Source organism: Agelaius phoeniceus, chromosome 17 (genome assembly GCF_051311805.1).
Source record: "Agelaius phoeniceus isolate bAgePho1 chromosome 17, bAgePho1.hap1, whole genome shotgun sequence".
In the NCBI taxonomy this organism is placed as follows: Eukaryota; Metazoa; Chordata; class Aves; order Passeriformes; family Icteridae; genus Agelaius; species Agelaius phoeniceus.
Window position 1 is genome coordinate 10313191 of NC_135281.1, and position 22625 is coordinate 10335815.

Genomic DNA, 22625 nt, shown 5'->3' on the forward strand with positions numbered 1-22625 from the left:
TTTTCTTAATGACAAGAAGAAATAATATTTGGACTCCTTGTCTAAAAAAGTCAGTTCTCTTAAGGTAAACTTCTTTCTCCTTGGTATTGATGTGACAATCTATTCTCTAAGTGTGATGTATTTGCTGCTAAGATTTCAAAGGTTGCCTGTATGAACACCAGGCTGCCTGCCTGTATGTAACTGCAGAAATTACACATCAAGAATAAATGTGGAGGAATGTGCATGATGCTCCATTTTTTACCTTTTAACAGCTTTGAAAAATCTGTACTGATATTTTAGACTTAGGGTTTAAATCAGAGTTTAGGAAGGTTTGTTTCTGAAGCAGGGGCAGGTTACAGGCAATGATCCAGCCCAGCCTGAAGCAGTGATTGCAAAGAAGGAGGAACATTTTTATCAGTATCTGCATGGTTTGTTGCAAACACATCTCAGCTGATGGCAAGGAAGGGGGGTGTAACACAACAATTATCTCCATGTTATATGGGTAAAAGCCAGACTCAGAGCTGTTCAATATTCCACCTGATATAATGCAAAGTAGCTTCTCAGCCTGCAGGAGGGAGACATGGCAAAAGCAGCAGGTTAATCTCCAGCTCCTCTCAGCACAGGGTTGTGACTCATGTAAGGCTTTGCCCGAGTTACCAAGCCCCAGGAGAGTTGAACAGTGGTTTGTCACATCACAGTGAGGTGATCTCTGGCTGCAATGTTTGTGTACAGAACACCCCAGCAAGGAAACCATCAGCATTCTGCCAAGAGCAGAAACAGCCAAGATGGTGCTAGACTTTGTTACCTTGGCAGCCAACAGAAAATGCAGCTGTGCTCCAGTGGATTTGCTTCTTTGGTTATGAGGTGCTGCTTTTCTCTGTGCTGGGGACACGGAACAACAACTGACAATAAGAAACCACAAGCAGACAAATGGGCAGAAATTATCTGTTATTTCTGAGCATTTCAATACAGTATTTCTTTTTCTTACAAGTCTGTCAGCCTGAGTGTCCAGCTGTGCCTTTTTCTTGCTGTGGGAAGTGAGTTTGAGCACTGCAGTTGTGCAGACAGCTCAGCCAGACACAGGCTGTGGCTGTGGAGTTTGATTGACTTGTCCATACAGAAATGATGGGGCATTAAAAAAACATAACACATCTGCTGTTTGGTTTGCTGCTTCTTTTGGAGTTGTGGAGTTTTCTTCCAGAGATTTCCAGGGAAAAGCAATGTCTTCAGCTGCCTCCACCCCAGCCATCAGGGGACAAAATCTGTGTGTGGAAAGGATGAGGCCACTGAGCAAATGAATAAATCAGTGTCAGGGTCTGAGAAGGAATGGCACAGAATTAATTCCTTTCCCTTGTAAACCTTTTGTTCCGTGCCAGCGAATTTCTTCATCACCCAGGCCTTTGTCCCAGTGAGCCTCCATGAAATGCAAATGTAGGAACTGAGGAATTGTCCCTCTCTCCATCCCCCATGGAAAGGTTACTGTGGACATGAAGAACTGATCCCCCATGATCCCTCCCCACTTCTTGACTAGTGCTGCATTATGTGTTAATCCATGAAGGACAGCTGAGGAGCAGCCCATGGCGCTGGCTTTTATCCACGTGGGTTGCATGGGAATCACCCTGACTGCTCTGCAGAGGAGGCTTTGCAGGACTGATGGTGCCTGAAGGATCATCAGAGGTCTCTGCTGGCTCAAAAGAAGTAACCAGAGACCAGCCATAAAATCATCACTTTGCACTGCCATAGTCAAGACTTACCTCTTCTATTAGCCTCATAACACCCAGAGATGTCACAGCGCCCGGGCTGCCCAGGCTGCCCAGGCTGCCCTCTGGCACCAGGGAAACCTGGAGGACCAGCATTCCCTGGGAAACCCTTGGGACCTGGTTTCCCCTGCACAACTTCTCCTGGTGGGCCTGCAGAAGGAGAAGCACAGAAAGCTGTAGCACATCTGCCTTAGCAGTGTAATACCTCTGCTGTATTTTCCTCCATCCTGCATGGCAGGTAATTTTCTGAGCATAGTTTCCTCATTTTGGTGGATAAACAGGACCTGCCTGTTGGAAAACCTGTTCTGGATCCCAATACCTGAATCCCAGTATTCTTGACCTTAAGGGTGTGCAGCTTGGCTAAAAATGGAGCCTGGTTATGAGAACCCCAAATCCACCTAAATGTTAATGCAGAGAATCACCTTAGCCCCAGGATCCATCCCAGAGTCATTGGGGTTAGTGTCTTTAAATCTCAACTGTGGACAGTTAAATGAAGCAGAATGTGTTTGACCACACTCTCTTGACAGTGCCTGGTTTGTTATGCCAGTGGCAAACTTCCCACAGGTCCCAAGAGCAGGGATCAGGGTGGAGGAGTACACCAAATCCTCACAGATTACTCACAAACCCTTATGTTCCATGAGCTGAATTTTCAGAGCTTCTATCCCCCGAGCATCTGGTCTTGCATGCAAAAAGGCAGTAAAATTAAAACTCCCTGTGTGGGTCTCATGTCCTCAAAACAAAGCCCCCCCTGGGAATGGGTACCAGAGGGAAGAAGCTGCCTGGAGTAATCTCTTGCATTTTAGCGGAGAGGAAACCATTGAGGATGCTGCCAGCAGGGCTGTGATGGGAAGGTGAGTCCAGCCCCACCACAGAGGTCCTTCAGCTGGATGATGCTTTGAATCTGAGAGCTGGTGGCCATCACATGGCCTTGCTGGATCAATAGATAGAACTTGGGGTCACTCTACCTGTTCTGCCTCTGGGTCCTTGGCTCCCTTCCTCGCTGGCTCCAGACATCCCTTTCTCTCCTTTGGGCCCTGGGGCACCTATTCACAGATAACAGATAAGTGTTGCTTCACTGTATGGCAAATTTCACCTTGAATTGAGGCTCCTGCAGTCTCTCCATGAGTCCAAGAGGAGTCACAACCCTTGGCAGCACTGAGAAACATCCATTTGCTTTCATTCAGCCTGGGCACCTACTCTTGCTCTGACCAGCAGGGCACTGATTTCTTTGATCCAAGCAGCACAGATTGGCAGCCCCAAAGGGGTGGGAATGAACATTTTTCACAGAGAAATTCATGGCAATATTGTTACTGCACCAGCCTGAGGGTCAGGTCCACCTCTGTGCTCTTCATGTGGATTAAACAAATCACAAAGCTGAGCTGTCTCTTTGACCAGGTGCTGGTTAGCCAGGATTGATATTTTCCTGTTAAATTACTTGTGAAACTAGTACCTCTCAGAGAAAACAGGTACATTTTGACAAAATATGATTTTTCATTGTTTTAAGATGAAAATTCAGATCAGCCATGTCCTTCAGGTGTTTTTTCACTAATATCCATATTCTGTCCTCTCCTGCTTGACAGGCTGGAAAAATCTGTTGTTACTCCCTTCTCTCTGAAGTGACATTTTGGTGAGCTCTGCAGATACCAGCTAAGGCTGACTACTGCAGGAGGAAGGAGTTAAACAGAATATTTCCAGTTACTCTGATGCGTTAGGACACTGCTGAAACCAATGGTTTTCTTTTTATTTTGACAGACAATTACTTGAACCACTGACAAACGTTGGCTGCAAATCCAAGCAAAACATCTTCCCACCTTTCACTCATTTATGTGCAATAACTGAGGCCACTTCTGAGATCATATTAATCTATTTCTTTAGTTATGTCTGAGTCTTTCACTGTGAAACCACTGCTCCAGAAACTTACTTCCCCTTTGAAGATTGCTTCAGCTGCCTCATTCCTTCCATCAGTGTTTTCCAATGCTCCTCATTTCTGCCCAAAGCTGATCTGTTCCACCACCATGTCTTTACCCAAATAACTGTTTTTTTTTGTAGAAAAAGCCTCCTGCCCACTACAATTAAACTCTCCATCCCCCCCAAACCTACAAATGGTGCTAAAATGGCCTTTCCTTCCATTCAAAGTTTGAAAATAGAGAGGGCTGCATCTGGCTTCTCCCTACTTGTTGAGATTTATAATATCGGTGTCACTTTCTAGAATGGAGAAATCCAAAGGGAAAACAGCAATAAAATGAGACAATATCATGGATTATCTATACAATACTGCTTGAGGCACTGAGTTGTTTAGTTAAAGTACCAAAGATGCAGTGAAAAATGCATATGAACACTTCTGTCCATACCTCTCTCTCCTGGATACCCATCTTTGCCTGGCTGTCCAGGGCTGCCATTTTCTCCTCTTTCCCCACTGTTCCCAGGTGGGCCTGGAGGACCTGGTGGTCCTGGTTCTCCTGGTTTTAACCTTTCCTCCCAGATGGGAACTGGCTTCCTTGCATGTTCATGTATGAATGAATCAAATTTCAACACATGAGCTGAGAAGGCAAGAGAGAAAATAAACATTTCCTTGGCTGGGAAATTTAGAAGAGAGATAAAAATCAAAGGATTTTGTCTAAAAAGGTACTTAGAATGATCAGCTAGTGCTAAAAAGCTGTCAGTCCAAACTGAGAAAGGCAGAAGATGAAGATGGGCAGCTGAGTGATGACTTTGCTGCCTGACCTTGGGCAAGGCACTGCTTCTCTCTGCACATCACAGCACAGGAGATTTACAAACCTGCCTTGTCTCGGGAGGAATCAGCACATATTGCTGAAAGAATAATTTCTATCAAATTAGTTTCAAGCTTTTCCATTTAAGAAATAAAGGAGGCTTTGCAAAACACCAAAGGGGTTTGCAAATAAATATTTTGCAGGTCTTTTCTGTGCTAATGCCACCCGATAAAGCCAAAGTGGCGCTTAGAGCCTGAGATGGGGCATTTGCTGGTGGTGGGGCTGCTGGGATCACTACAGCTTCAGGCTGTCTCTCCTCTGGTTTTCCACTTCTGCAGAGTCATAGGATCATAGAATCACAGATGGTTTGGGTTGGAAGGGACCTTAAAGCTCATCTTGTTGCACCCCCTACCATGGGCAGGGACACCTTCCACTATCCCAGGTTGCTCCAAGCCCTGCCCAACCTGGCTTTGAACACCTCCAGGGATGGGGCAGCCACAGCTTCTCTGTGCCAGGGCCTCCCCACCCTCACAGGGAACAATTTCATATCTAACATAAAGCAAATCCTTCAGCTTAAAGCCATTCCCCCTTGTCCCATCACCACATGAGCAGACTCAGGAGCTGGGTTGGTTTTACTCACTCTGGATCATCCGCTCACAGGCCTGGCTAACGAGCTGGTAAATGGTGGCTAAAGACTGTGGTTCCCCCTAAAAGGAAGCATTTTTTAAAAAAAATTATGAAAAAAATGAAGTATCAATATCTTTTAGAAAGGATCAATCTCATAATGCGTGATAGTTTTCAGCCCATTCATTTTCTCAGCTTGAGTTCCAGAGATATTAATTACTGTGAAATGCAGCTCTATTTATTTATCAAGAAGCTCTGAAACCAGAAAATTGAAATTGGAAACATCAATAATTGCTTTTCTCCTGCACATCAAAAGACCCAGACCGAATCTAAATAATTACCAAAAAAGGGAGAGCAAATTTCACCCTCAAATTTTATCAGAAAAGATGCTAAGTCTATAACTCAGTGTTCTGTGATATGTAAAACATTTAGTATGATCAGATATTACAACTTCCTATCTTTGACTCCATCTTCCATGAATATTGATTCTGACTGTATTTTGAATAAACCATATATTATGGGTCCTTCAGAAAGTTTTAGTAAAGTAGGGAAAAGCAATTAAAATGCAAAAACCTTCTTAAAAATAAACACTGACTGTGAAAATTCATACCTAATGCACCTGCTTCCAGAACTGTTTATAAAGCATACATCTCTGGCTGGATCACAGTGCAGATAATCCAGGCTTAAAAAAATGCTCTGTTCAACACCCAAAGGAGGGGGAAACAGAAAGTTCCAGTGTAAAAAAAAAGTCTAGAAAAGGAAAAACTGGTGGGATTGGAAGGAAAATGCTCTTAAAAATTATAATTCTGAAGCATTAACTTGAGACAAAAGCACCTCATCCCTGTCTGAAGAAAAATTTGCATAAGTCGCTCTTGGCAATGACTCCTAGAAAGTCATGGCAGTTTGATTTAACCAGGAGTCAGGATGAGAAAAACTTGAAGAACTTTTCCCAACAAAAGAACCTTCCAAGGTAGTGTGGATGTCCTGGCTGCCAAGGTCTGTGCTGGGGCACGGACAATGATTATGACAAATGAATCCCCTTTTGCAACACATTAAACCAGAACTAAGTGGAGCCAAGTGGGTTTGGTTTTTCCCTTCTCAGCAAAGAATGGATCTGCATTTGACATTTCTGCTTCATTACTACAAATGATACTAAGGAGCTCCTGACTGCTGTGGGATTATTTATCCCCCAGCAGCCCAGCCTGTGCAGGTGAAAGGAAACAAGCAATAGGTACAACCAACACTGGAGAGGATTGGCTCATAATTGTAAGTAAAAGTTGCAATTCAGGTTATAACACCCACTCTTTTGAGGGTATGATGCACTGACAGTGTCACCCAGCATCAGAAAAACTCACTTTCTCTCCTCTTTCTCCTTTGGGACCTGGCAGCCCCTATAGAAAAAAAAAATTAAAAATAAAGAAGTCTAAGGAAAGGAAGAACAGAAAACAAACAAACAAATAAATTCACTGGGAGTGTGAGTTACATTAGTGGGAGCACAATGATTGTTTCTCACACTCTTGTTGTTTCCTTGACCTCATGGCAGTGATTGTAAGAGCTTTAAGTCCATACTTAAAAGTATGAACTCATACTCAAACACTTTGTTTTTAAATAAAAGAGTAATAAATCAGTAACTGGAGCAGTGGGATAAGCACCATCAAGAGGGATGCAGAAATTTCTCAGATGCACTCTAAGAACAGATTTCCCAGCAGGACAGCTGGTTTTCAACATCTGAGGAGAAGAAATACCTGTGACATTTAGATCTGTGGTTTCACCTACAAGCCCAAGGCTGGCTGCTCCAGCTCAGGAGTGACATTCTTGCTTTATTCTAGAATCTTACACCAGAAATCTGCTTAAATTTTGTGTAGCAAGTGAATCTGCAGAGGGTGAAGGGAGGTGGGATTTGTTGAATGCTTTATCAACAGATCAGTAGCCTGGGCTTTGAATGCCCAGACATCTCCTTAAGAAGGATGAGTGTGAATTTGAACCATTCTTCAGACTCTGAGGCAGAGCTGCTGTGGGAACAGCTCATTCCCAGTCAGTTATTCCATGTCTTGGCCCTCTTTGAGACCCAAAAGCAGAAACTTACTGTTGGCCCAACATCACCTGGAGGTCCCTTCTCACCACTGCTGCCTCGGGTGCCTGTGGCTCCTTGGAAACCCTGCAGACATTACAGATTAACAATCCAGTTAATTCCAGTTATTCCCTAACTTTCTGTTTCTGTTCAAGGGCTCCAGGGGCACCCCTGGTGGGAGTTTAGAGCACTCAAGCAAGGGAACAGTAGCCTTAAGTTTCCTGTCCAGCCACGAGCCCACTGTTTAAAGCTCATTGTGTATGAGTCATGCTCACATCATTTCCCATCACCATCTCAATTATGGCCAAGCCAGCAAAGCTGAGTTTTGCCAACAAACTGCAGTGCAGTTTATACCCTACAGGCTTTTTGATCTTCCATTATACATTCAGATTTAGACATAGCCTGCAGCACAACCCTCTTCTTCAGCCTCCCAATGCCACGTGGTTTTCTTTTTCCTTTAAAACCTGTGCTGGCCTCTAATACTTAACAACATCAACAGCAGCCTAGAGAGTGGGAAGTGCCTTCTGTGGTCATCTCCTCTTTGTGAGCTTTCTGTGCCTTTTGGAGCCATAAAGGGAAGAAAAAAAATCAGCCAAAACCAACTAGCAGAAATACTTTGGTTTAGAATTTTCCAGCTATTACATTTGAATTCAGTAGATATTAGCAACTTTTCTGAACAGTGAAAATGAGAAAAGTTTTCAAGGCAGCACCAGAACAGCTTTCAGAGCCTGCTCTGGAGGTGACAGTGCTTTCCTCATATTTAAAAAGCTGAGGCTCAATGCTGCCAGCTCCACATATTCCCAGGATGAACAAGTCAAAGTTATGAGCACAATTCAACCTTGGCTCCTATAAATAACTTAGCACAACCACTGCCAAATTCCTTATAATTCAGCAGTGAGACTCAGCTGTGAGATTCAATTGTGAGAATCAGTAACTATCAGGTCCACCAGCCATCAACTAACCCCAAATTTGGTTCAATTTCCCAAGTAAAATGAAGTGTTCCTGTGGTGCCTTCCAATTAGGAGGTGTGAATCAACAGATCCTAAAGTTCTGCTGCCCTGCAAGCACACCCATCTACATCCATCCCTGGCAGCAGATACTGGCAGTGATGTGGGGGGGAACCTTTCACACTGCCTGCATCCTCCAGCTCCTGCTGATTTCAGTCCAACAAGCCAAATCCTCTCCAACTCAACCAGCAGTTGGAAAAGAGCAGTGTCAGGAAAGTGAAAACAGCACAATAAGAATCTCCTGGCTGGGATGAAGCTTCCTCAGGACTTGGCCAGAGCAAGCCAAGGATTTTCTTCTCACACTTGAGAGTGGCAGGGAAAGGGGGCACCTGCATCATGTGCCAGGTGTTCCCTGTGGTACCCTGGGAAGGAGGTTGGCCCTGACACTTCCAGGTGAAAGCATAAAATGGAACAGATTTCAGAGTGCATCACTCACAGAGTGCAGTACTCACCCTCGGTCCTGGAGGTCCTGGAGGCCCAGCTGTGCCTTCGAGTCCCCTCACCCCCTGCAAAGCCAAATCCAGGCATTTACTAACAAAGGGATTCTGAGACCTCATCAACAGTGAGGTGCTTTTCCATGTGCTGCTTTAGCAGGAACTGGCTAAAGATGGGTAAGAGAAGCGTCTGTCAAGCAGCAAGAAGGGCAGTGTCTGCTCAAATTTGGCCAAACCCATTTTTTCCCCCAATCCCTCTGGCTTTGTGAAAGGACCATTCACTTCTGCACTGAGTGCACTGGGATGTTTTGGGTCTCTGCTGGGATTTTCAGGCACCCATGCATAAAACCTCAGGGGTGAGGTGTTTTACCTTTGCACCTTGAAGTCCATCCCTGCCTGGAGCTCCCTGCACACCAGGAATTCCCTGTAAATCAGAAATGCTGGGTAAAGTCAGCATCTGATTATCACTGCCCTAATCCGTCTTGGAACAGAGGACAGAAGAGAAAGGTCAAAGAAGAGAGAGAGTTATTCATTACATTGAGCAAAGACTGTTAACCCAGCTTTAATTCCATCATATCCAGCTTCCAGATAGGTCTATCTCCCTTACACCAGGTGACTCAGTTTCCTTGGGAAAGTGATGGCATTCCAAAATGACAGTTCCCAAGCAGACAAGAGCAACAACTTTTCAGACTTGCTTAAAGTAGTTAATCAGAAGGAAAAGAAAAAGAAAAAGAAAAAGAAAAAGAAAAAGAAAAAGAAAAAGAAAAAGAAAAAGAAAAAGAAAAAGAAAAAGAAAAAGAAAAAGAAAAAGAAAAAGAAAAAGGGGGCAAATCTCTGGGACAAGTAGAAGGAGTGGTGTTTACCATTACCTGCATGCCAGGGATTCCAGTGTCTCCTTTCTCTCCTTTAATTCCTGGTGGCCCCTTGGATTAAAACAGAAGCACACAGTTGGGTGTGTGGCAGAACCATTTAAGGCAAAGAGCATCCTGCTGCTCCACATGCATATCCCAGGTTGTTCCTGCTCCCTGCAGTGTTCCAGGGTAATTTACAGCCACAGCATGTGCACAGGGATTCTGCCATCCCAGATATGTGGCAGCCCTTGCCACTACTCCCTGCCAAGGGAGTGATGATCACTGGAAAGAGAAATGCCTGAATATTCATAGGATATCTTGAGTTGGAAGGGACCCCACTGGGCTGCTGGAAATAAAAGCCCATTAAGGGGAGTCTGGACAAAAGCAGGCTTTGGCCACAATAATGAAGTGCAGGGCCTTGTCAGCACAAACCCACTGATTGTCATCTCTCCCTCTGCAGCTGTTCAGCTGCTGGTGAGGGTGCTGTAAACACATAAATCACAGCACTGACACCCATTTCTGACAGGTTCTAGCTGGGAAGAGTGAGTGACAAAAAAAAAAAAAGGCAATGGAAGAGGTCACATACCACAGGGCCCTGAACTGTGATTCCTTGGGAGCCTGGAGAGCCTTGCTGGCCACTGGGACCTGCTGGTCCCACTTGTCCAGGGGGGCCTGGCTCGCCCTGAAAACAAAGACAAGGAAAATCATGAGGGAAGGAAGTGGCTGGTGCCTGCTCTCCTCATGGGCTGCACTGCACAGCCTGGGTCAGCATGAAGCATCCACAGGATTCAAGGTTGGGTTGGTGCACTGAGGGCATTTCCAGTAACCTCAGCTCCTTTGTGGTTTAGGTCCAGGATTTTGGTCTATCTTTCATGAGAGCAGACAGCAAAGCTGCAGAGGGTGCTTTGCAGAGCACAATTCACCTTCCCAAGCAGTGATTCCTGTTATTCAAGGTGGTCAGGGAACAAAGGGAAACGTTCCTTAGCCCATTTCTGAGATCTGTGTCCATTCTGCTTCCTTCCCCCAAATCCTTCCCCTGCAGCCATGCTGCTTTCCCAGATGCCATCCCCAAAATGGGAGCAGTGGAGTGCTCTGGCTCTGCCCTGTGCTGATCCATGGAGCTGTGAACACTTGCCCCAGGGTTTGCTGCAGTCCCCAGGGCTGGGGGACTCAGACCCAGCCACTCCTCATGCCCACCTCAGGGCTGTGTTCCCTCTCTGCCTCCCTCCTCGTGCTGCTCTGCCCCAGGGCAGGGCACCTGTCACAGCACAAAGCCTGACCCTGTCACAGCACAGCTGCTCTCAGAGGACACTGCTGACCATGTACAGTGCATTCATTCAGCACAATCAGGCTCATCATCTCCATCTCCAAAGCCCAACTGAGCATTTAATTAATAATAAGCGATCCCATCCTCCTCTATGTGTTGTCAGGACTCTGCTTGGGCTCAGCTTGGTGCAGGGAGATAATCTCCAGCCTAAGGACTCACCTTGGGTCCTGGCTCCCCCTGCTCCCCCTGAGGTCCTCTCCTCCCAGGGCTGCCCTGCCAGTGGGACACAAAGAACATCATCACATTTACTGCACTGTAACCAGGAGCCTGGGGGACAGAACTCTGTGCACTTCACTGCCCCACACTGAAAAAGGTTTCCTGCCCCACAGAGCTCAAAACAAATAGGGGCAGGAAGAAAATTAATTGAGTTGTCCAGGAAATGTGGGAAAGGGGAGATGAAAGTAACAGCCCAGTCCCTCCATGACCAGCATGGGGAACACAGCACTTATCCCCAGCAGAGAGGGATGAAGTTTCAACCTGTTTAACCTCCCTCCAACTCCCTCTGAGTGGATCCATGCTGAGACAACATCTCATGTGCACATGGGAACACACCTGAGAAGGAAGAAGAGGGGTGCTCACATGTGCACTCCTCTGGAACTCAGCTGGGTTTTGCACTCTCCACCCCAGAGAAGTGACAAGTACTGAGATCAGGGACAGACCTGGCTCTGGGAGACCTGGCTTAGCTCTACCTAGCTCTGGGCAGGGAGAAGAAAGCAGCCTCCTGGCATGACCTCATTTTGTGTGAATTTTTGACATCTTAATCTGAGCATGGCTATTCTTGAATCCAAAATAAACCAATTTGAATTGAGAAGCACAGGCAGGGAACTTTGGGAAAGGTGCTTTCAGAAGGGCCCAGAAACTCATTTCAGAAGCCAGCTGGATCTAGTCAGACACACTCATTAAGGACAGTGATAAATACAAGGTGGGACATGTCTTGCTAACTGGAATTTTAAAAATAGCAGTGAGTGCTGTTGTAACTGCAGCAAATTACCAAGGGTTCAGTGGTGTGAGGAGAAGGTTATGTGTCAAAACCTGATTTCCTCTAATGCTTTAAAGAGTCCTGCTCTTTAAAGAGTTGTCTGTGGAGATGCTTAAACCACAGGGCAATGCAAGCTGCTAATTATGCACTTAGGATATTGGAGCAAACTCTGACAGTGGAGTGTGCTGTTAATTAAACTTCCACCGGAATGAGCAAGTAATTACTCTGCAATGAGGCACTCTCCTTGCATAGAACTGAACTCACAGCTAAATCACAGGTCAGTGCAGGAGGTAATCTGAGACCATTTCACTTGAAAAAGGAGGCAAATGTTTCCATTTATGGTTATTTTCCAGGAGAAAAGCACCTGGAGTGGTTGAGCTGAGGTGCTCTGGACAGGCTGTCAGGTTTCAGCTGGCTTGTGCAAATCAAATATTCTTCCACAGATTTTCAAAAAGCAATTTTTTTTTATAACTGCTTCCTAGCATTTAACAGGAATATTTTCTCCTGGGATATAAGCCCATGACAGTTTTCCTGCATCCATAAGGGACAGGGCAGAATCTATGCCCTTTTTCCTGAGCACACTGCATATGTAATGGCTGTTTTCTCTTCTCCCCCATTTCTTCAGGGTTTTCTTGCAAGTGACATTCACTGAACAGAAAGAGAGCTTTGGGGACAGTCAGGATAGCAAAGTCTCCCCTTTCTCTTTACACTGTCCACCCACACAGACACTCACTGGCTCCAATTTAACATAGATCCAGACAGGAAGATTTTTTTTATTTTTTTTCTTTGGTGAGTTGTTTTTTCCTTAAATTTACAGAGAGTTTCAGAGCCTCCAATCCATGAAATCTCTGCAGACACTGAGGGTGACCTGTCCTCCTCTCCTAAGAGGATTAATGTGGAACCAGGCACTGCTCAGCCTGTTCCCAGCTGCAGCTGTTGCACTGCCAACTCTCCATCTCCCCACTTCATCACCATCCAAAACCCAAAGGGAAACTCTCAGCCTTGCCCTAGAAAAGCTCCTTCAGTTAGGATGAGAGGAAATGGCCTCAAGTTGCACCAGGGGAGGTGTAGATTAGACATGAGGATAAAACTCCACCAAAAGGGTTGTCAAGCCCTGGCACAGGCTGCTCAGGGGTGCAGTCACCATTTCTGCAGGGATTTAAAACTGTAGATGTGGCTCTTGGGGACATGGTTCAGAGCTGGGTTTGGCAGCCCTGATTACTGGGTGGACTCAATGATCTTTAGGATATTTTCCAAGCTGAATGATTCTGTGATTCTAAAACCCCACAGAGCCCCAGGAGTGTTACCCAATGCCCAACATGCCACAAAAAAATGAAATGAAGCAAGAGCAGCACCTGCAGTACACTGGGTGGGAGGGTGGACTTACAGGGGGCCCTGGGGGTCCTGGCAAGCCTGGGCGCCCAGAAGTGCAAGAACAGGCAGGAGCCAAGGTAGGGCAGGTGTCCTCATCCCTCTGAAATGAAATCAAGCCAAAACCAGTCATGAGCAGCTGCACAGCAAGAGCAGGATGGATCACAAGTACAACACTCAGTGTTTCAAAATTCAATCTTTTACTTGAAATTTTTTTCTACTCCACTGAGAGATTTTTGTGAGCAATCGAGTGCTTTATTTTTCTGTTGAATAACAAATGTAGACCAAAAAAAAAAACACAACCACTATGAACCAGCCCTGCCTGCAATGTGCAAAACACATATTGGAAGATAATTTTCTCCTTTCTACATATTTATACACCCCATATAGCAGCTGTCTGTGTTGAGAAGTGAAAGGAAGAGTGGGGGATGTTGTGCCTCAGGGCTGAGGTGGCAGCAAAGCTCTAGGACTGCCAGGGCTCCTGGATGAGGTCATGACAGGAGAAATAAGCACTGCACCAGCATTGGAAGTTTTCACTCTTTTTGAAGCAAACATAGTTTTGTTGGCTTCACCAAGAAACCCACTAATGTTATTTCCAAGTGGAAAAAATTCTTTCCCTCTTAAGTCTATCAAAATCATTTTCAGTGTCACTTCAGTGCCACGGGCTTGTCCCATCCTCCCCAGCCTGCTGTCAATGAGCAGAGCAGTGCCCCTTGCCTTACCAGTGCAGGGAGATCACAGCATCTGTCCTGCTCTGCCCCCACACTGCTGCACAAGAGCTGCAGAGACTGCAGCTGGAACTGGGGGGGAAAAAGAGAGTTTGATAAGAAAGTAGCATTGGCTCCCACCACCCATCACCAGATTTCATTAAGTTCAAGTGATAAAAATAATCTTCAGGGATGATTTGGCAGGACTCATCTGTGTGATCCCAATTATTACTGTACCCCAAAAAAGCCACAACATGAGAGCTACCCCCAGACTGAGTGTTCCACAAGTCCTCAGGTCCCTGTCTTGCTGAGCAACTCAACAAAGCAGCTTCACATCACGCCTCCAATTTACTCACAGGCCTGCAATAGCAGCAGGTTCTCAACTAATTGGGCTTCAGCACCACCAGAATGTGAAAGCAAACTTTGATTTGCTCCCCTTGGGGGCATGGGGAGAAGGGTAAATGTGGCAGCAGCATTTCCCAGGGCAGGGATGTGATTCTCCTCCCCACAAACCCCAACCAGTCTCTCACTGCCTCCCTCGCAACAGCCACATCTTCCCATTCTGATTAACAAAAAAGCACACACTGCACAAAGCCAAACAAAATAATGAGGCAGAGATTAATTTTTCTTGCCTTGACACCATTTCTCATCTTTTTCTTTTTTTTTTCTTCCACTCCATGCATTTAACAAGGAGAGAGCTGTACAGCCCAGGGAGGGTTACTGGTACAGACGAGCCCTGCAGATCAAGTGGCATTTAAAGATTTCTTAAATTAAATAGGGTTCCATGATAACCAATAATGAGGCACTCTGTCTTCTCAAGGGCAGCAGAGCTGTGGAAGATGTGAAATGTTGCTGTGCTTGAAAGGCAAGGGGAGTAGGGATGGCACAAGGCTGTTTATTATTTGGCCAGAGCTGTCCAGCTGAGCTGCTAGCAGACAGAATTTGGGAGGGACAAGGAAAGCACAGATTCCTGCCTTGATGGCCACAGATTTTGATCAAATTACCAGAGGATTTATTTAGGAAACAAGTAAATACTGCTTGAACACACTGTCCCCTGGTTTGTTACACAGCAGACCCCATTTCCTACAGGCAATTCCACTTTTTTCAGAGTGTATCCCAGACCTCTGCCTCTCAGTTTGCAACTGGGGGTGCACATAGGACAAAGTGTTTTTATGGTGCTGCTTTGAAGCAAGGGGAGTTACAAGTCACCTGATGAGCCATTTTCCCCTGGACTTGTAGATCTAAAAGCAGGGCCAAGGAGCAAGATCTTCACATCAGTGGTGAATGATTTGCCACAGCCCCACTAGACCCTTGTGAATGATGAACTTGCCACTGATTCTGCACAAAATTACCACTCCTGCTTTGGGGAGTGAGAGTGAAGGGTGGTTTTGCCCTGAGGACTGTGCACAGGCCAGGACACTGAGTCCACACATCCCCTTTTCCTGTCCCCTGGCAGGGAGCAGCTCCCTGCAGAGCTGTGTGGAGCAGTGAGGATGCACCCACAGGCCAGCACTCACTGCTGGCTTGGGGTTTTTTCCCAAGTAGAAGCTGATAAAGAGCCTCTCTACTGGAGATTATTTCCCCCTCATTTGTATTCAGATAGACAAATCCAAACACACTGGAGACTGAGGCACACCCAGCTCTGCTGCCTCCAGCCACCAGCACTTCCCAGCATCTCTCTGTGTGGGCTGATGTGCCCAAGTTTCCTTGCAGAACCAATTCCCAAACTCTCCTCCTGTCTGCTTCAGCATCCCAGTGCAGGAGCTGTGCTGCCCCAGCCCTGGGGATGCAGCCAGCAGAAGGCTCCTCTGGGACACCCATCACAGTCCCCACACCAAGGCAGGAGGGACAAAACCACTCTCCCAGTGCTGGGAAAGCTCATCAAACCCACAGGGAGCAGCCCAGCGGTGCGGGGAGGAGTTCAGATGAGGGTGGTGTGGCACTCCTGCCCATGGGCACCGCAGCCAGCGCGTCCCAGGACTCACGGGCACGGAGCCGCTCCGGGGCCCCCTGGTGCGGGTGACTTTCCCCAGCATGATGAAGCCAGCAGTGGAGATGCTGCCCAGCGTGTTGAGGGGCTTCTCTGCTGTTTTCTTGCAGTCCACATAGAGCTTGACCTTGGAGTGGCTCACGGCCACGTGCACCTGGGCAGCAGGAGGACAAAGCCAAGTTGGAGCTTTGCGGAGGGATAAGGGGTCTCCTATTGACAGCAGCACCTTCTGCCCCATCCCCAGCCTGCTGCTGGCACACCTGGGGTGTTTTTAGTGAGGGAATGGATGGAGGGGGCTCAGGAGTAAGGTTTAGTATGACTTTCCCTTGTTGATCCCCTCACCTCTCCTTGGGAGAAGCCTTGCTGGAGGTGAGTAATGAACCTGCCCACAGATACCCACGGAAAGAGCTCTTTGCTCGTTTGGGTGCAATCCCTTTGCTATGAGGACATAGATAGCCAAATCCCCACCCTATCATGAGTGATAAAGTGACTTTCTCACAAGGCTGGATTTCCTTTTCCTTTCATCCAGAAGTAAATGGTTACCAAAATTCTAAATTCTAAAAAAAAAAAAAATTCTTTCTAAATTTTTCCTGATCATAAAGATCTAAAAAACACCTCAGTTTTTGGAGTCTGGGGAAAAAGGGAAAAATCAATATGGAAATCATATTTTGATTATGAGATCCACCTGAAATCTTTAAAATTATGAATTTCAGCATATCTAAGAGGTTGGCCACTTCGTTGACAACCAGGATGCAAAGCATTAGAATGATCACCCCTCAGTTTGAATGATACTCCCTGACCAGAGTGAGATCATGAGCCACATTTCTCCCTCTCTTGATAAGGACCTTATGAAAGCTCCCATAGAATATCTTCTTCACTTCCTGCTCATCAAAGGAGACTTCCTGTAAATCAGCCTTGTAGTCATGATTGAAATAGGTCAAGGATTTCTTACTGGCTGCAGGGAAAATAGGACAAGTAACAGCTTAGAAATTGATTTCACACATATATACAGTAGTAAATAATTAGCCTTAAACATGGTGGAACATTTCCAATGTTATCAAGAACTACTTCTAAACAATGGAAAAAAATATGTAAAAATAAAGAATATGCCCCAAGCAGAATAAAAATAAAAACATGTCTTCCAATTGCACTGGGCAGTGATTTAAACGTGAGGTTGGCAGCCACGACAAAGCTTCCCAAGAAACTGCTGCTGAGTAAGGAAACCACCAAAACATTCCAAGCGAGCCCTGCTGCTTGCAGGATGCATGGAAGCAGCCGAATTTCATGTATTTAGCAAGAAATCTTACGGTCCAGGTTAACACCCAGGAGAGGCTGGAAGTCCTCGTCCGTGACCTGCCACACGGCAAAGGGCTCCCTGGGCGTGTCGGGCAGCAGGCGCAGCAGGACCACGATGGTGTGCTCAGGTGGGATGGCAAACAGGTGCACATCACTGCAATGGCACAAAGCAAGGGAACATCAGTGATTTAAACCCCCAGAAACATCCTGCAGCTTCACCCCGGTGTTTGCTGGGCAGGGGGGGCTGGCAAAGAATCACAGAATGACTGGGTTGGAAGAGACCTTCAAGATCATCGAGTCCAACCCATTCCCTAATACCTCATTGAACCCTGGCACTCAATGCCACATCCAGGCTTTGTTAAACACATCCAGGGATGGTGACTCCACCACCTCCCCAGGCAGGCCATTCCAGAACTTTATCACTCTTTCTGTAAAAAAATTTTTCCTGATATCCAACCTATATTTCCCTTAATGCAGCTTGAGACTGTGTGCTCTGGTTCTGTCAGCTGCTGCCTGGAGAAAGAGACCAACCCCACCTGACTACAACCACCTTTCAGGAAATTGTAGAGAGTGATAAGGTCACCCCTGAGTCTCCTTTTCTCCAGGCTAAACACCCCCAGTTCCCTCAGTCATTCCTCATAGGGCTTGTGCTCCAAGCCCCTCACCAGCCTCTGAACAAACAAGCATCTCCGCATCCTTCCCAAACTGAGGGGCCAGAACTGGACTGGCTTTGCTCCCAGGAGATGATGGTGATATGAACAGAAAGAGCCTGGACCTGCTGTGCCTGGACAACTCTGTGGTGAGTGATGAGGCCTCGTGGGGCTTCTCCTGGTGCCTGGGGGATGCTCAGCTGGAGCAGCTGGTGTCAATCCATCACTGCCAGAGCTGCCTCAGGGAATGCCAAGCCACAGCGAGTGCAGCCTCAACGCTTTTGAGATGAGAGCTCAGTGGAGGCTTACAAAACATCCCTGCCAGGTTCCAAAGCACTCCCCCAGGTCTCCCCTTCAAGGAGGAGGGATGGTTGCCATATATCATGGGGTAAAATCTTTAAACCCTGGCACAAAACTCTTGGCTTAGGGACGTGGTTGGCAGACCTGGCAGCATTAGGGTAATGGTTGGACTCAGTGAATCTCCCAGCCTAAATGATTCTATTATCTAAATCAGTGTAAATGCCCTTCAGGGATAAGCACTGAGCCCACAGCAAAGCCCCCTCTGGGTCCCCACATCCCAGCTGCAGGATTTAGGCTCAGCAGCAGTGAGAGGATACAAGGCAACAGGGGAAGGTCAAATTGGTTTTGCCTGAAACACGCCTGTAATCTGAAACAGGACACATTGGCACAGCATAAACACAGCCCATCAGGCATCTTTTCAGGACTGATTCACAAATAATACAAATCTTTTCTTTCTCACTCAGTTTCTGAAGGGGTAGTGTCCTTGGAAAGGCATCTATAAGAGCTGAACAAAAGGATTTGCCCATCATTTCCTGAGTATTTAGACCAAAGGGTTCTCTGAATCTCCGCCACTCTGTTTACTCTAAGAAGCTTTGCCTCTTTAACTAAGATTAAGCGGAGTCAGTGGCTCAGTAATTAGGCTTTAAACAAAGTAGCAATGAATGTCAGGAGTCAGATCACTCCTGATTCATAATCATAAAAAAGGAATGAGGTCACAGGAGCTGCCTGCTTTGCTTGGGACCCTGTGGAGAAGCTTCATATGCCACGGAATGAGGTCAAGCCACAAGCCAGAGCTAATGGTTATTCCCTCTCATCAGTGCAGCCCAGGCTGCTGAGAGCAGCTATGAGAGTGATATTTTCTAAAGCAAAGATCTCTCTCCAAACCAGAGATATTTGGGAGAAGGGATTGAAGATGAAAATGTGACCTCAAACTGCCATCCCTGAAATTCAGGTGGCTGTGGACAGAATGCCTAAAGACTGGTGCAGTGTCCATACATGACATGATCCTCATGTCCATCACAGCAACTAAAAAGCTGGGAAAAAGTGATTTTATAGAAACCAAAAACAGCACTGTGAAAATGTTTGGCTGTACAAATGTATAATAAATATTACTGTGTCCCCTTAATTTCTACGTGACAACTCATCTTGAGGGAAGTCAAGGGTTTATTTATTAATACATTAAGTAAAAACCCTCTGGCTATTTTTTCAATCTACCAATGGTTTGATTTAGCTCATCGTATTTATCATTTCATTTGGAAATTGCCAGCAGGGCTGCACCATTCCTCCCCACAATGACCTTCTTTTGCTGTGCACATGGCATGAGGCTGAGGATGAGGATGGCAAGAGCCAGAGCTGTGCTCCCACCTGGTCCTCTGGGTGAGCTGAATGTCCCTGAACAGGGTGAAGGTGCGGGAGCCGCTGAACACAAAGGGCTCCATGGCCACGCCCTTAATGGAGGAATATTCCTTCTCTACCAAGCCAAAAACTTCCATCATATCAAATCCTGGAACAAAGGAAAACAGAGAAATCAGTGGTTAGGCAGCAGTGCAAAAGAGGTGTCTTTGAAGAGCAGGTTGAATTAGCACAGAGAAGGCAGCAGGAGAAAATGCCCTGCATGACACAACATCAGCTCAAGTGTACCCCTCAAATGGCAGCCAAGGAGAAGAAGGTTGTGTGCACATTTCTTGTAATCTCTTCCTCTTGAAGGAGAGTGGGCAAAAGATGGAGGCTCTCACAACTGTGTTTTCAAATCTTCAGGATTAAAAAAACCCAATGAGAAAGATGTTACTCCAACGATTTCTTCCTTTCAACTACACACTAAGTATTATCTTCAAAAGGCATGGAATCAGTCCAGTAATTGCTAGCAGGGAGAGAAAATGACTTCTACTCTGAAATGCCTTATGTGTAAGAGACAGAAAAAAATAGGAAAAAACTTTAAAATACAAACTTTTCCATTTCTCTCTACTTTCAGGAGACACCCATGGCTGACCTGCCTTGTGTGGGCTACAGAGATTCTCCTCTGACACCTCTGACATCTTCTCTGGCTCATGCAGCCTAATTTCTCTCCCCCAGCTCATCATTAAAGCTCCAAGTCATTTTCATTTCAGTTTTCTGTTTAGTCAGACAAGACCTCACTGTTTGGATTCTGTTTGAGTTTATCAGAGTTTGCAGCAGACTGGGATGAAGGTGATGGTTCCTTTTTGTGCAAATGGAGGGGCTTCATTTCAGTGTGGTGCTTTCAGTCTGGATTCCCTCTCCCCTTCACCATTCACAATCTTCTGCAGTTTCTTGGCTTGAGTTTTTGTTTCGCCTTGGGGTTGGCTCAAGGTGCTTTTATTTCATTATTTTTTCATACCCCAGCAGTACGAGGGAGTTTGCCAAAATAAATGACCTACTTGAGGGCCATTTATCTCTGGTATGGAGCTCCTGACACTGAGACTTCCTTTAAAATGCACAGGAAGAGAAGGCTTGAGTCACAATTAAAACCTTATTGAAATATAATCCCATTATTATCACAGAGTCATAGAACAGCTTGAGTTGGAAGGGACCTTAAAGATCATCCAGCCCCATGGGCAGGGATGTCACCTGCAAGATCAGTTTGCTCAGGGCCACATCCAACCTGGCCTTGGGTGAGGCAGTGACTCAACCACAGAGCAACCAGACCAGAGAACTGCAGCCAGTCCCTCAGCTCACCTGTAACTCTCTGGGAAGGAGGGGATGCCCCTCTCTAAGCAGAACTCACTCCTTTCTCAGGGAGCAACCCTTGCCACAAACCCATCAGCATGAACAGCGCTCATGGCTCAGGCAGGAGAAAGGGAAATTCCTGCCCCCAAAATCCGTGCAGCCTGAGTGCAGTGAGCTCCTCTGGAGGGTGCACAGGGGATCCCAGGGACTGCTGAGAGGTTTGGAGTTTGATAGTCTGAGGAGCCTTTGTGAGATAGGAGTTCAAATCCTCCTCGAATTCAAGGGCTGTTGGAAGCTTCACCTCCTTAAGGCTGGTGAAAATCCTGGTGTTAAGCACTAACAACTCAGGTGCTGCAAAATATTCTTCTACCTGATAAAAGACATGTTCCAATTTTGGTTCTCACACTTCTCCCCTTTTCCTTGGGACATTTTCCCCACACTCAGCTCTTGCATATGTCTCCCAAGCAGTGTTTTCAGTCACAGCCCAGCAGCACCAGGGCTTGGATCTGCTACTGTACCTCTTATGGAACCTTCTCTGGAGGTGATGGTGGGGCAGGCTGTGGGAACAGAACAAAAGGGGAAAACTATTAGAGGGGAAAAAAAACAAAACAGCAGGGGATTATGGAAGCAAAAAGAACACAGTTCCTTTAGACAGAGCAAAGGAAAAATACAGCAAAACTTAGAATATTCTGCAGCTCCATTCAGAGCTTGGACTTTAACCTTGTTTATATATATATATATGGAGAAGGATAGAACTGATTTTTATGCAGACATAAAAGTTGTTTCCTGGCTTGCTTATCAGCAAAATAAAAATAGTGTCTTTCATCATCAAACATCTCCATGATCACTTTCTTTTGACTAACTCAGCTGGCACCTGATGATATGCAATACAAGAGAGCATCATTTTGGCAAGTTTTTTTTTAAAAACAGACATCAAAAATTTTTTTTTCTTTTAACAGTGCCTTAGTAATGTGGTAAAATAAAGATATGCACCATTTCAAATTTTGTACCTGCAATTAAAAATACACACAGCAAAAAAATGTATCTCAACTTGAGAGTCTGGCTTTTGATTTCTTTCAGAAACATAGAGAGTTTTGAAAATTTTTGTAGTTTGTCTTTCAGAAATCCCCTTGATGAATCCTTTGAGATGCCACAGGATAAAAAGCAAGACCAGAGAAGAGATTGGGATGTGAAGGTGGAACATGAGGCACCAGGGCTGTGAGCACTGTGTTTAAAGGCTCAGGTAAAGGGGTGTTTTAGAAAACAGCTCATGAATGCTATTTTCAATCATCTGCTGCCACGTAAATCCCAGGCCATGGGTGCCAGATGGAGCTGGGACAAAGGGAATGCTTGACGCAAAATGAGAAACATCCCTGAAAATCAAGGACACTTGACAGGATGGGCTGCCTCACAAGGGGTTTACTCATTCATCAGGATAATAGAATCTAAGAGATCATTGTACTGAGGCTGCAGCATAGCCTTGCCTTTCTTGCATCAATGCCATTTCCTACCTCTGCAGCAGCCTAACTTTTGTAAAATGTGTAGAACATTTAAAGGAGGTGACTTGCTTCCTCCAAAAGACCTGAGATTCCTAAGCCTGTAAGAGTTTCAATGCCATTCCTCATGGTGAAGAAAGGGCACCCAAACCTATGACCCTGATGGCCACAGGACCACTAAAGCCAGGATTAAACCACAAACACTTACAAGGTGCTGTGACCTCTGTTGTTCCAACTTATGCCTAATTTTTTATATACCATAATTCCTGTAGAACTCAGTGTAAAACTGTGGAAGGGATCTATAGAAATCCATTAAAAAATCTGTTTCTGAAACTTGAGCCTTGCAATGCTGAGCCTGAGCAGCCCTTGCCTGCAGGATCTCCAACC

The 22625-nt window shown here is 45.9% G+C and overlaps 1 protein-coding gene across 1 annotated transcript in view; it reads right to left on the reverse strand.

Annotated features, from left to right (window-relative positions):
- Window positions 1-916: 916 nt before the first annotated feature.
- COL20A1 (collagen type XX alpha 1 chain) overlaps window positions 917-22625 on the reverse strand; it is a 53806-nt gene continuing 32097 nt past the window's right edge. Inside the window, exons 22-40 of the mRNA XM_077187302.1 lie at window positions 21261-21299; window positions 19423-19561; window positions 17119-17261; window positions 16657-16766; window positions 15807-15965; window positions 13837-13914; window positions 13131-13217; window positions 10924-10977; window positions 10024-10119; window positions 9456-9509; window positions 8957-9010; window positions 8605-8658; window positions 7161-7232; window positions 6430-6465; window positions 5091-5157; window positions 4091-4279; window positions 2705-2782; window positions 1734-1889; window positions 917-1241 (exon numbers count right to left, since the gene is read on the reverse strand). Coding sequence (XP_077043417.1) covers window positions 1228-1241; window positions 1734-1889; window positions 2705-2782; window positions 4091-4279; window positions 5091-5157; window positions 6430-6465; window positions 7161-7232; window positions 8605-8658; window positions 8957-9010; window positions 9456-9509; window positions 10024-10119; window positions 10924-10977; window positions 13131-13217; window positions 13837-13914; window positions 15807-15965; window positions 16657-16766; window positions 17119-17261; window positions 19423-19561; window positions 21261-21299 — 1679 coding nt within the window. The 3' untranslated portion in view covers window positions 917-1227. The remainder of the gene's footprint in view (window positions 1242-1733; window positions 1890-2704; window positions 2783-4090; window positions 4280-5090; window positions 5158-6429; window positions 6466-7160; window positions 7233-8604; window positions 8659-8956; window positions 9011-9455; window positions 9510-10023; window positions 10120-10923; window positions 10978-13130; window positions 13218-13836; window positions 13915-15806; window positions 15966-16656; window positions 16767-17118; window positions 17262-19422; window positions 19562-21260; window positions 21300-22625) is intronic.